This window comes from Glandiceps talaboti, chromosome 6, assembly GCF_964340395.1.
Source record: "Glandiceps talaboti chromosome 6, keGlaTala1.1, whole genome shotgun sequence".
Taxonomy (NCBI): domain Eukaryota; kingdom Metazoa; phylum Hemichordata; class Enteropneusta; family Spengelidae; genus Glandiceps; species Glandiceps talaboti.
Genome location: NC_135554.1, coordinates 5,912,801 through 5,926,389, shown reverse-complemented (window position 1 = coordinate 5,926,389; position 13,589 = coordinate 5,912,801). Strand labels below are relative to the sequence as shown.

Below are 13,589 nucleotides of genomic sequence, written 5' to 3'. Positions count from 1 at the left end.
GTTGAAGACAAGTATTTTACGTTTATATAAGACACTTTTTCCATTTTAAGATATTTAGATAAGAGTGTTTACGATTTTGGATAAGTATATTTTAACTTTCAATGCCGACGTGTGTAATTTTCTGTCGACATAAGTGATTTCAATAATTTTATTAACATACTTTTATTAACATTCTAACATTTAAGTAATTTCAGAGACTTTGAACTTTTACTAACATTTTAACATTTTAACTACAACAACCAAAAACAACCAAAAAACAAAACAAAACAAAACAAAACAAAACAAAACAAAACAAAACAAATAATTATTACCAATTTTCTATTCTTTGATTACATTTTACCTTACACAGAATATCTTTGAATTTTGAATTTTACTCAAATTATTAACATTTCTATACCTTTTATTACTCTTTTATTATTCTTTTCAATTTCAATTGCTTAATTGTTTTGGGGACAAAACACTATGGAGTAGGGGGTGGTGTTACAAAGTATATAACTGTATTATAAACACAGTAATTGTATCTAGGTTACCCGACCGTGTGAGGTCTAATTGATTAATGAGATAGTAATACGAGCTAGACCATGTTATTACTTGTAATTAAGTGAACGTTTGCAAGTGTCACTACAAGTGATAAATCACAACTTTTAATGAATTCAGCCTTAGTAGAAAAGAGTATTTTCAAAATAGATTATCTCTGAATTAAATTAACTGTAGTTCATAAACACTTCCTATATAAGGAAAAGAATTGAAGTTTACTGTAAACATGTTATTTACTAACCATATTTGTATTACGGAATGAAGATTTAGATTTGAATAAAATGTGAATGTTGGGTGTATGCTAATAAGCTACTTTACACGGGGAGAGATCTTGCGGGGCGGAAGACAGCAACACGTCTGGATTTACGGTGTCTGATCTGCGTCGTAGTAGGAATACTACGGGGAACTATTGTTTCTATCTAGTTTGAACTGCCGTAAGTGAAGGAAAACGAATCCAAAGCTCTCGTATCGTCGGTTTAAGCATACACCTACTTCACCAAAAGTAACATTCTGTGTGCTTGTGAGTTTATCCCCTGAATACGTGTCCTGAGATTCTGGTACCTCTGAGATTGACTGTGTGCGTTTGAAGTTACAACTTGAATTGGGTCAATAACTATCAACACCAAAGACAAGTCTGTAGCACTATCACATGATAAAATTTAAATATGAATTAATCTTTTATCTATATCAATCCATGGTTTATACCATTGGAAGCACTGGAATTTTTGTTGAATTTGAAATTACTACTAACAGCTCTGCAAAATCTAAGTGGATCTTATATGCGTGATGTTTCATCGTATATATTGTGGGACTACGTGTGGTAAATAAACATTGTGTTATTTAGCCAAGTTAACGCTCAGCACACCAAACTATATATATATATATATATATATATATATATATATATATATATATATATATATATATATATATATATATATATATATATATATATATATAATATTTCACATGTGAATGAATGGTACATAGACAAGGACAATAGTGAATAAACAGAATACACATCGATTGTTGTCGCACATGTGAAGAAATGACAGTCCTCGCTTGGCATCGCAGTGCAGAGATAAACGCCCTTCTCCTTGGTAATATAAAGCTCTTGAAACTCACCTATCATTGGCTTACATTATTTTGGTTATTCTAATCAGAGATCAGCTGAGAATGATGATGAGAAGGAGCCAGTAACTTTCTCAAAATTGATGGCAATATCAATCTGGTATTTAAAATGGTTTACTTTGTCATTCCAGGTCATTATTTATTATTTGACGTGTCCGGCGGGTCAAAAGGTGACAATGCACAGTTGAGTATTACAAAGTTTAGATCGATGGACATATGCATCACATTTTGGTATCATATGAATGGTGAAAACATTGGTATTCTAAGAGTATTATTACGCAACACGAAATTAGGGCCTGGTTCAGAAAGGTTATTATGGACGCTGACTGGTCAACAGACGGAACAAGATACATGGATATAAGCACAGGTTCCTTTTGTTGCAAATCGTGATGAAGAGGTATGTTGCCCTTCATATCAACTAACGTAACATAAGACTTCAGGTGTTCTGATTACACTCATGGCTTCACACACCTTACACCGATAAGCTATTTACACTGGTTGGTAACGCTGCCAACATGCTTTAATACCGCACGTATAAGAATGGTACATGGGCAAGGGACAATAGTGAATACACATAGATTGCTGTCGCACATGTGAAAAAATGCCAATCCTCGCGTGGCCTTGCATTAAAAAAGAAGAAGATACAATTCTCTTCCCTTTGGAAAAATAAAGCTCTGGAAAAGCATAGGCACCTATCATTGGCTTACACGTGTCTAACTGCACATGAATGAGTTACCTGGTACACTCCACATGTACATTGGCTTGAGAAGAAGCAAACTAACAGAAGGAAAGGTAGACATAACAAAAATCAACAACACTGTGTCCCTTAAACATGCCTAAATTAATTATAAACACAGGGCATCAAAACAAACAAATGGATGGTTACTCGATGGTGACAACGCACGGACTGAAGTCGCCCTATGACTAGCATCCTTCACCTGTACAGTTCCCTGCAATAGTGCCCTCAGCGGACCACAAGAACATTCATTTCTCTCTATACCGTATTTTATACGTTGTAACTGTAGAAATTACATCCCTTGTCAAGTGTGTGTGTGGGAGCGTATAGGTATCGTCACTGCTTTAGAATCAAGCTCACTGTGTGGAACAGTTGAGTTGCGATTTCTCCGGGAATGATAAATATTTATATGCATGTTGTATGTATAAAACTGGTTGAGTTGCATGAATCTATCAAAATGTAAACACCTTTGTAGAAACATATTACATATATTCCAACCCAAGAATTGCCTACCGTAAGGGCAAAGCCATATGTTTTTATTCGTATACACATTGTTGGGAACAAAAATCTCCTGTATACTATATCTCCTGCAAATTATATAGAATTTCAAGCTTGCACTCTGTTGATATAGTCTAATTACTGAAATCGTTAATTAGGTTGATTAATCACTATTACATGGTGTTTTCCAAAATTTAATCAGATCTTCACATATTGAAGATGTCTAAAAAGCTTCATTAGAATTGATGCAGTAGTTTTATAGATATCATGTTCACAGTCTGACAGACAGACAGACATTCAGACAGACAGACATATCACATAACATTCCATTACGACAGGTAATAATGACAGCGTAGCTGTTTTGAACGTCATCTTACCCAATTGTATAATTGATTGTTTTTATGATGAAGACTAATCTGTGCAGGTGATTAGTAACAAATAAATCAAAACCTTATACTGCACAAGACTGCTTGGATAAATCCTAGTTTTCAATTAAGCCCTCGAGCTCAATAACTGCACATCCCTGAATAAAGCCCGATGACTAAGTTTGAAAGCTAGCATTTATCTGCGCATGTTTTGTGCAATTCAAAGTTTTAATTTATTTGTAAGAATTGAATGTTATTTATCTTAGATCGTCTCAGAGGGAATACGTGGATCTGGTAACCAAGGTGACATTGCAGTGGATGATATTTATTTAGATGGTAATACATGCGATGACATCATTCCTGCCGAAGCTAAGCCGAGGACATCAAGTAAGTGCTTATCAATATGTTTGAAAACATGTTATCAGAAGTTTCACAATATCTATACATATTAAAGAAAAAAACCTATTGAAACGATATATTCAATTTAGATTAAATGCATATGGATCGTCCGATTCACGCAACAACGTCTCCTACGTTAAATGCCTTGATCTTGTACATTTACCTGATTGTGTTTCTGTAGACGTATCCAATATTGCAATCATTACATCTTTTACATACACATCTTAATGCAGAAAGTCAATTGGTATTTTGTTTTCACTGTTAATTGATTTAATTATTTACAGGTAATAACAATACAGGTGTAATAGTTGGTGTGGTTATTAATGTTATCATCGTTGGTTTAATTGCTGCTATAGTCACTGTTCTTTACGTCAGGAGAGGTCAACTTGATATGTAAGTAATATTTTGATAATTTGTAATTGTCATTACTTAGTAAAGATTTCTGAGGTATTCCATAAATAATTATAATAGATCTACATGTACAATATATATTCAATGATGCAACATAAGAGTTTTTCGCCTCCAACGTTTTTCGATGTCGAATTATTCATTGCTAGGGCGATTAATAATGTTAAATTTCGTCATATGAAGTTTCTCCCTTATGTCGATATGTACACAATTTAAAATGAAAGTAGAGAAAACTATTTTAGAAGTTTTACCGATTGATTTGTGTCAATTTTGTTTCTCTTTTTTCTTTACCTTTTAGTTCCCTCTGTGTTGTTTACTGTTGCAGTCTATTTATTTGTTTATTAAACATAAATATAGGACATTTTAAAATATTATAAACAAAATTGAAGAAAGCAACACTTGAAAAACATTTTACCCTGAGAGTCGGTAACGTTTAGTAATTGTTATCTAGACGTTTTGACCGCTTACAAGTTGGAAACACGAGATTCCAAATCTCACAAAATTTAATGTGTAATGATTTTTGTTAACCTAGTATAATATCTGCCAGATATATAGTATGAATAGCTCTTTAACATGTTTCTAGTGTCAATTAAACCAACAAGACGAAACACATGATGCGATGTTCTATGATGATAACTTGCTGTTCCTTTTAGTTTATGAATCAGTCGATTGTAATGGTGATATGTAAACATTGAATATATATGTTCATAAATCTAACTTCATCTTGTAGCAAAAATATACTAGAAACTTACAAAAGATATCAGGATGTATCCATCAATGCTTCATCAACGTTTTCTGCAGTCATGATTCATGCGTGACTTCAGACAATTACCCCAACTTTTTATTTATGGACTTAGCCCGAATGTTTACATAGATCAGCTTTCATAATTTTATTGAAAAGACCCATTCGCATTATAGATGAGAACGGAACCGTTAAACATGCTTCATTACTTAATTATTGTTCATTATTCATTTTAATTTTGAGAGTAAAGTATTGTTAATCATACATTTAGTTCCAGGGCTTAATTTCCTATTATGATAAAACTGTATTATTTTCAGCCATTCAAGATTATCTTCATCGTTACAAAATGTGGGGCCTGGAAAAGACGAGGACACTGTAAAACTGGACAAGAAATTGACCACAAAGTTAATAAATAGATGTAGAAGCTTATTATATTATTTGCATAATATCATTCACTGTCTTTGATTTCTTGTGTGCTGTGTTGTGTTGTGTTGTGTTGTGTTGTGTTGTGTTGTGCTGTGCTGTGTTGTGTTGTGCTCTCCTGTAAGTGTGCATTGCATTGTATTGCATTGGATTGGGTTTTCCTTTTGGTGCCTTAAAACGCCTTAGAGCAAAATAAAAACAAATGAAAAAATCCTCGCAATGTACTTTTCACACCTATTCTCCAAATCACTAAAAAGGGAGATAGGACATATTTTATTTGAGTAAGACTCAAAGATCCTAGAAATGAAACATTCCGCTAGTACCTGGGCAGAAATATATTTTGTTGGTTTACATAATCACTGTATTACCAAATTGATAATTCCTGGATATTGCATTGTTGGCTTATACGTTGATGGTACTTGCAGCAATGTATATATACTGTGAAATAAATAAATCAACTAACCACAATTGTATTGTTCATTTTCTTTTTTTCTCAGGGGAAAAAGCAACATTGCGTGAATAAGCTGATTCTGAACCAAGTTTAATGAATATAATTATGAGGAGCATATAACAATGGCCAGCAGATTTGTTAATGATATTTTAATCACATAATTACATTAGGCCAAAAAAAATATGTCTGGTTCTGGTCAGCGCGCGCGTGCCCTGAATACCCCCGCGTCGATCCTTTTTTCCGATAATTTTTGCTTTCCCGTTCCTTATTTACAATTCCCCGTCGATCAACACTGTATGCAAGGCTAGCGGAAAAATTTAACTCGTGTGATGGCGCACTTCTATTTGGTAACGGGTACCCTTTTCTTCTAGTACTGTTGCATACCCATAACCCCCCGTACGATGTGTGTACGTAATATGTACGATGAGCGTGGTTGATGGGAATCACGGGAAATAGTGTGTTCACTGTGCTAGGTGGTAAACCGCTCACATGTTTCGAAAATGTCTGAAGTTTGAGTACGTCGTGAGCAATCGAAATGTTGATATCAATTCAGCTGATTTTATTATACGAGGTGTTCTTAGTTCTGGTGATCGTTTCGTTCTGCCTTCTGAATACAAAGATTTTCCTGTAGCGTAAGCAGTTAGCTATGGATGTATGCGCTACGATGTTCGACACGTCTTTCCATCTGCGATGAGATGGAAAGACGTGTCGAACATCGTAGCGTATACAGACTGCGTATCAGACTGATGATGGACGGTGCTCGAAAGAAAACAAGTTGCCTCCTCTACGTCCGTTGGACAGACCTATTTCTCGTTATTTAACGTTACAAGTTGCACAATGACATTATACAGTGGTTGCAAGGCAAGACTCATTATTATCTTGGATGGGATTATAACTGCAAATCACTGGGCGATAAGATAAATTTGTAAATGTGACTAGTGATGCCCTGATGGATGATTGATCCGCATCGTACAAAACTTGCCATACAACAGTGCCAACTTCCAGAGTTGTATGACATCTTCCGAGAGCATGTAAAGTGTCGAAAATGTGTATTTACTAATTTGCAAAAAAAAAAAAAAAATTAGGAAAAAAAAAACGCGCATCGTCGCACCACTTTAGAAAGTTTACTCTGACCAGAACCAGATTTTTTTTTGGCCTTACATACAGGAAATGTAATGTAACAAAACTGTTAACTAATTCACCACAGCATTTTAATGTCATATGTTATACAAAAGGACATTCTACTTAATTCTGTATAAACTCTCCCCTCTTAAACACCTTACAAGTCTTTATTGATGGCATTTAAATTCACATATTCCCATTTTGACTTTCGACGAATATAGTTGTCATTCAAACTTTTTTGTGAAGGTTATAAAATAAAGTGATGCATATAATTGTGTTACAATATCTTACAGTTTTGCCAGATGTATCTGAAACGGGTCCAAGCATTTCATCGGACGGCCAGTGTACAAGAACACGTTGAGTATTTTGGATCATTTCACCTTGAACATAGAGTTCAATGTAAAGGTCAGATGAGAAAGTTCATCATGTCTACCGTAGATGTAGCAGACACTCATACGAGATCTCTATAAAGAATCCAGAGTTGCTAGGCCAAACATACATTTTTACGATAAGTTGTAGATGTTGTTGTTGTATGGTTTTATTACGATGCCATTATTTTAGTTTATTCTTACAAGTTATCGTTACTGTCCATCCAATATATGCCATTTTGTTTTCAATATTGGCGGTTTTTATTTGATTCAATATTTTGATTTCAGACAATGTAATATATTTTAGCATTATTTCATATATCAAAATAAAATATACTATACTATCAATCTTCTCACATTTTATTCTCAAGCCTTGAGACATTGTTCGTCTGAGATCCTGGTTCTGCGATAGTAGTGCCATAGTTTGGGTTCGATCCATTCAGGGTTTGATCAAATTTACTACGCTGTAAGTAGAAGAAGTGTGTCGTTCAGTTTGACTCTACCGAACAACGCAGGTTTTCCCGGGTACATGTACTTAAGTTTCCCCTGTATTAACATTGAACCCATGAGGGATGGCCCTCACTGGACTTCTTGGGAGACAAGTGTTTCTATACGTAAATAAATATCCAGTAAAAATAAAGATTATTTTATCGTTGATTTATGTAAAGAGTGTATGGGCCATACACACACAACATATCTGATAAGTGATAGTTAAATAGAGCGCCCCCACTCGAATGAATACTTTATGGGCGGAAACTGCGTCATTGACTAGTCAACATACAGAATGATAAACAAGTGAGTGAATGCTTCACCACTGCCCAATCAGTAGCCCTAATTTCCACCATTGTGAAGAGGTCGTACTGTCTTCTACTTGTCTGGTAATATTGGTAATATTAGATATACCACAATTTCTCTGGTAAGTTCAGGTTTTTGTAGACTCTCTTTGAACTTCAAAAGTATATGACCATGTAACTTCAAACCCCTGTTGTCGTGTGATTGTTGCCATGGGAGGGGCATGATCAAAATGTGGAAAGTATAGAATCACGTATTAGATCATGGGGCATATTGTAACTAAAATCTTCGCGAGGATTAATGTGTTATTCCTTGTATTACCGTTTACCTTGTTTAGTCATTGACAACTAATTACATTATGCGCTTAGAACAGTATCCAACATTTCCTGTCATCTATAAAAACAAAATCTCCACTATTTACCTACATAACAAACGTATACTAATCTAATTAAGTTCATTTTTTCCTTTTCCTAATACCAATCGCTTTCCCTTGTCTTATTTTAGTCTTCCACATTCATTTTATTCGTGAGCAGCCACCAATGCTGGCTTATTTCCGTCTACGTATAGCCATTGACCTTTTAACCCTTGTTATTAAACTGTCCACGTCTTGCCTACTTACTTTTATATTGGCATACGTATGTCAGCTAGGTAAACTACATTCCATGGTTGTATTGATCTATGTTATACAAGGCTATTCTTTCATTTTTGGAATTGAGGTCAAGCTACTGATTACTGTTCCCATACACAGATGTGACATCCTATCGCACCGTGTTATATGGTGGATTTATGTCTGAGGTTTATTTTCAGGGTTGACAAACGGTCAAAATTCCCCTTTATATACTTTTCCTCTCCACGCAGCATACCATTGTGTTCAGGGTGGGCATGGGTGGTGGCAATGTTTTCTCCTATATCGGCATGTTGTAAATATTGGATAATCTTTGCACAAACCTTCAGACTGACATGGTATGAATAAAGTGCGTATGAATTGTTTACTTACCTATATTGTCTAAGTTTTGCAAAAAAGAAAATAAAGGATATTTCTAAGTGATGGTAAAATTAGTGTAAAAAAAATATGTTTCGGGCCACATCGACATTTTTGTGGCCTGCTTGGCTTGTCATCATTAAATATTTAACAGGATATTTCTTTTACAGAAATTATGATAGGAAGAATGCAAGATCTGGCTCTGAAATCTCTAATCGACCACCTACCAATATTATGTGATGTGGTCAGGGAAAAATTACCAACCAGGCTGAAAGAGGTCGTATTGCAAAGGTTGTCTGAACGTGACATGATCACTAAAGAATACGTACCTGTCATCAACAAGTGTCTCTTTGTTCCAGAGTTAAAACATGTCAACCTATTACTACATCCAGAAGTAACTAATGAGGTGATAGAAGGTCTTGCCGAGACTCCGTGCAGGTTAAGAAGCCTCCGTATTAGTAATTTTAGATTTCCCTATAACAAACTAATACCAAACTGGATCAAGTGTGGGAAAGTTAAACGTGAGGGGTTAATGAAGAGATTACTTAAAAAGCAGAGCGACCTAGAAGTTCTTGAGATAGAGTTCACTGATATGGAATCATGCGATTTCATCTCTGAGATCAAAAGTAGTAATCTCGAGGAATTCAAGATCTGTGTCAAAAAGCCTATGCTGTTAGGCAGCTTCACAGATGGCATGGAAAACGTAGCTAAAAATAATGGCAATCTGAAAAAATTAACCGTAAAGTATTTGGAGCATATCTGTTATAATCGTAAACTCTCAAACGGAATAGACTGGGATGATGCCATTATCAATACCGTAAAATACATAGGTGCAAATTTAAAGGTGTTCGTTGTCGACAGTGAGGCAGGACTCCAGCAAGACACTTTCGAATACATAGCACGATATTGCCCAAATTTGGTTTCATTAATACTTCAGTTTGGTGACATATGGAGTGCACACCCAGACCTACCGGTTTCTTTTGACAGCTATTTTGTCATGCTGCCGTTTAAAGAGCATTGCCAACAATTACAGAATATGGTGATTTCAACAAGTGCACTCCACCGGACTGAAGATGACCCTGATATATTGTATTTGCCTAGAAACACAAGAACATTTAAACTCATGCCGAGCAGAAGAGGCTGTTCCTCTAATGTCCATTCTTTTAACATTTCTGATCTTCCATTGAGTTTGCGAGAACTTTGTATCCCAATGCACCTTTGCGAAGTAGACTCAGTACAGGCTTTGTTTACCCAGCTTGGACCACAATTGCAGAATCTTGACTTTCCGTGCAATACAGACCGACCGCCCAGCCGTGACCTTGAACAAACCGTCATGTCATGTATTATTGATCACTGTATAAATCTGTCATCCTTGGGCCTATGTTGTTTCTATGAAGCTTCGCTAGATAAGCTTTTAGAAATGTTCAAGGATAAAACCAGATCAAACAGGATTCATTGTTTGAATTTAATGGGTCATAATAATATTGACCCTGTTTGTATGTCATCTCACGATTCACACATCTTCGATCGTGAGATGGTTAAAACCTGGCTGATTGACATAGTCGAATCATGTGCTAATCTCCGTGAACTCACAACAAATAACAGTTATATCGATAACCGATTGCTCGCAAGCATCGCATTACATCGTCCCTATTTCACAAAGCTAAAGATATCTGGGCTTCATGGCCCAATTTTCCTTCGTAATGAAGAGCCCGGAGAAGACACGATAAGTGATGATGGTTTGCAAGAACTGGCCCTTAAATGTCATCTAGAAGAATTGCATTTACCAGGATCACCGTTCACAAGAATAACCGGCAAATGTCTTTACATGTTGGGTACGAGTTGTCCATATCTACAAGTGTTGACTATTTGTCAATTGAAGTTTGATGTATCACATCGTCTATTTACATTAGAGGACTATGATACATCAGATGACTCTGATACATCAGTCTGCTGTAAGATAAGATAAGATAAGATAACACTTTATTTTAGCCGTTTAGAAAATTTTACATTTCTAATTTGGTATTTAAACAAAATAAAGTTAATAATGATCTATGAAATATAAATATTAAAGTATACAGTAGTTCTAGTGTGTGTCTATTGACTACATGTGTCATCCAGGTATATGTAGAGAGCGGTTATAATATCCTTATGTTTTGATTGTAGTATATATCTAAATTGCTCTCCTCTATCTAAGTTTATAAAGTTTGAGTTGAGGGTAGTGATAATACTAAACATTTTTTCTCTTTGTTTTGTATATAATTTACAATGAATTAGATGATGTCTTTCATCTTCTATTTCTTTACAATGTGTACATAGTCTGTCTTCTACTGGTGTTTTTGGTTTTGTATATCTACCCTTCTCAATGGCAAGTTGATGGCAACTTAATCTAAATTTGGCTATTGTTTTGATGTGTTGTTTATTGTTCATTACTTTAATGTATTCTTCTTGTTCCAGGGAATTTTTGAAGTTGTTGTATGTACGTAACTTAGAGTTTTCCCTTTTGTTATTTTCATTCCATTGATTGATATAATATTGTCTAATTGAGTTGTATAGTTCTTGTTTTGTTAAATTGTTGATATTCTTGCTGTTATATAATTGTATATTGTGTTCAAAGGTAGTTAGCCATGAACCTGTGTAATCATTGTTCTCCATGTCATTCATTGCATAATAGGCTAAGTTGTTATTGTCTAATGTCTTGAGGTATTTGTAATAGTTTATTGCTGAGTAGTATATTCTACTAATCAGTGGTTCTCTCCCAAGTTCCATTCTGCATCCTATTTTGCTCACTCTGTTGCTGACATTTAATATTTGGCGACAAAAACGTAGATGGAATTTTTCTGTCTCTGTTTTGTCCCAAGTTGTTTGATTTTGGAGAACACCCCATATTTCGCCAGCATATGTCAGGATAGGTAGCTGTGTTGTATTCATGAGTTTTTCCTTTATCTTAGTACTGTTTATCTTTGTCGAATATATCTGTGACTGGATTCTTGCAGCTTTGCTGGCTTTGTCTGACAATCTGGTTGCTGTGGAGCTCATAGAGCCATTTGTCTTGAATGTTACACCGAGATATGTGTATTGTTCTGTAGTTCTGTTGTTTGCATCCTGATTTTCTGTATGTGTTCTTACTGTTTGCCTAGTCCTGTGGACATACATTATGTAAGGCACCATTACCCCTATTTGATGTCTTAAGGTTCCAGAAATCAAAGACTTCGTTGTGGGACAAAATACAACACTAGATATCGTAGAGATTTATAAACGAAGGTGTCTATTTATATAATTAATTACAAGCCACTCATTAAATACTGTTAAGAGGCTCAATAAATTATAACAGTGTTTTGTAACATGTTTCATAAAAGGACACCAAATTAAATGATTATAAAGATAACAAATCTAGTCATTTTGCAGAGACCCATTCCGTGTATGAATGTCTACAAATGGATATTGTGGTACTCTTTTATTAGACTAATATGGTGAAATACGTGATCAACATTATACTAAAAGGTATATGCTGATTGATAATATATTTATTTACAAGAACAGTTTATCAATATATGTATTTAATCAATAGACGTTGCCGCGTTTGCTGGTTGGGCTTCCGTTGAAAACATATGTCACTGATATATTTCACTATAATTACATTATTAATCAGTCAAGCAAATACTCACAAAAAATTAAATTTACACAACGAATTCCTGTCTTAACACTTCGTTCATGCTAATAATGTGTGATGCAATAACACACATGAAGGATATTATTTTTAGATGTGATATTTGAAGATGTGTAGTTTTGTATACAAGCAAACAATTAACCATATATTTTTGGTTTGTACATCTGAAAAGGGAAGCAATCTATCTACTATGCTGTCACATTTCAAAGACTTGTATTAAATGTAAAACGTATTGTATTGATTTCAAAAACAAATACCCGCATGGAATATCAACACCCAGTGAACAAATGTCTAAAGTGTAAGATAAGTTAATAGGATGATGTGATACCATATAGTCTCAAATAAATATTAGTTGTTATATTTGCAGATAAGTAGAGTCTCTCTCTTTACGAATATTGTATTTCCTATTAGAGTGTATCAACCCCATTTACCTGGTTATTGTAATGTGTGTTTTCATATTATTTCATTTATAACAGAAACAAACCTACTACGATATTGTACTTCTGAATTTTAACTTTCTACTTGCCCTCAGACGATTTATATTTTATTGCATATTATATGACTAACAAAGTCAAGTATTTCTATTAGAGCTATCTAAATAATGGACAACTAGTCCAGACAAACAGACAAAATTTAGCTGTACATTCTCTCCAAGAATTATCTGTGTATGTGATCAGTATGCCCATTACACTTGTTTCTTTTTAGTGATATAATAATGTTCAAGTGACTTCTGAATGAAATAAAGCACTTTCTTTAAAGGGCCACTGCAATTCTATTTTTCACTTTTCATCAAATCAATACAAAATAGCCACTTAACACATTTCTATAGCGTTGAGGAGAAAAAAAGTGACCACGAATAGTGAAAATCTCGTTAGAAATCATGCTGGTTCCACAATCATGACACCCTCTGCTGAGCGAGTATTTATATTTGCATATGAAAGCATTCCGGAATTCCTGTTATGTCG

At 34.6% G+C, this 13,589-nt stretch overlaps 1 protein-coding gene across 1 annotated transcript; it reads left to right on the top strand.

Moving 5' to 3' along the window:
• Positions 1 to 7,957: 7,957 nt before the first annotated feature.
• Positions 7,958 to 13,377, top strand: LOC144436176 (uncharacterized). The gene is made up of 2 exons (XM_078124887.1): positions 7,958 to 8,096; positions 9,125 to 13,377. Exon 2 carries the CDS (start codon positions 9,130 to 9,132, stop codon positions 10,921 to 10,923), a length of 1,794 nt encoding a protein of 597 aa, XP_077981013.1. The 5' UTR covers positions 7,958 to 8,096; positions 9,125 to 9,129; the 3' UTR covers positions 10,924 to 13,377.
• The last annotated feature ends 212 nt before the right edge of the window (positions 13,378 to 13,589 follow it).

What these genes read in the sequence shown, in the direction of transcription:
- LOC144436176 (XM_078124887.1), top strand. Translation starts at nt 9,130, where the DNA reads ATGATAGGAAGAATGCAAGATCTGGCTCTGAAATCTCTAATCGACCAC.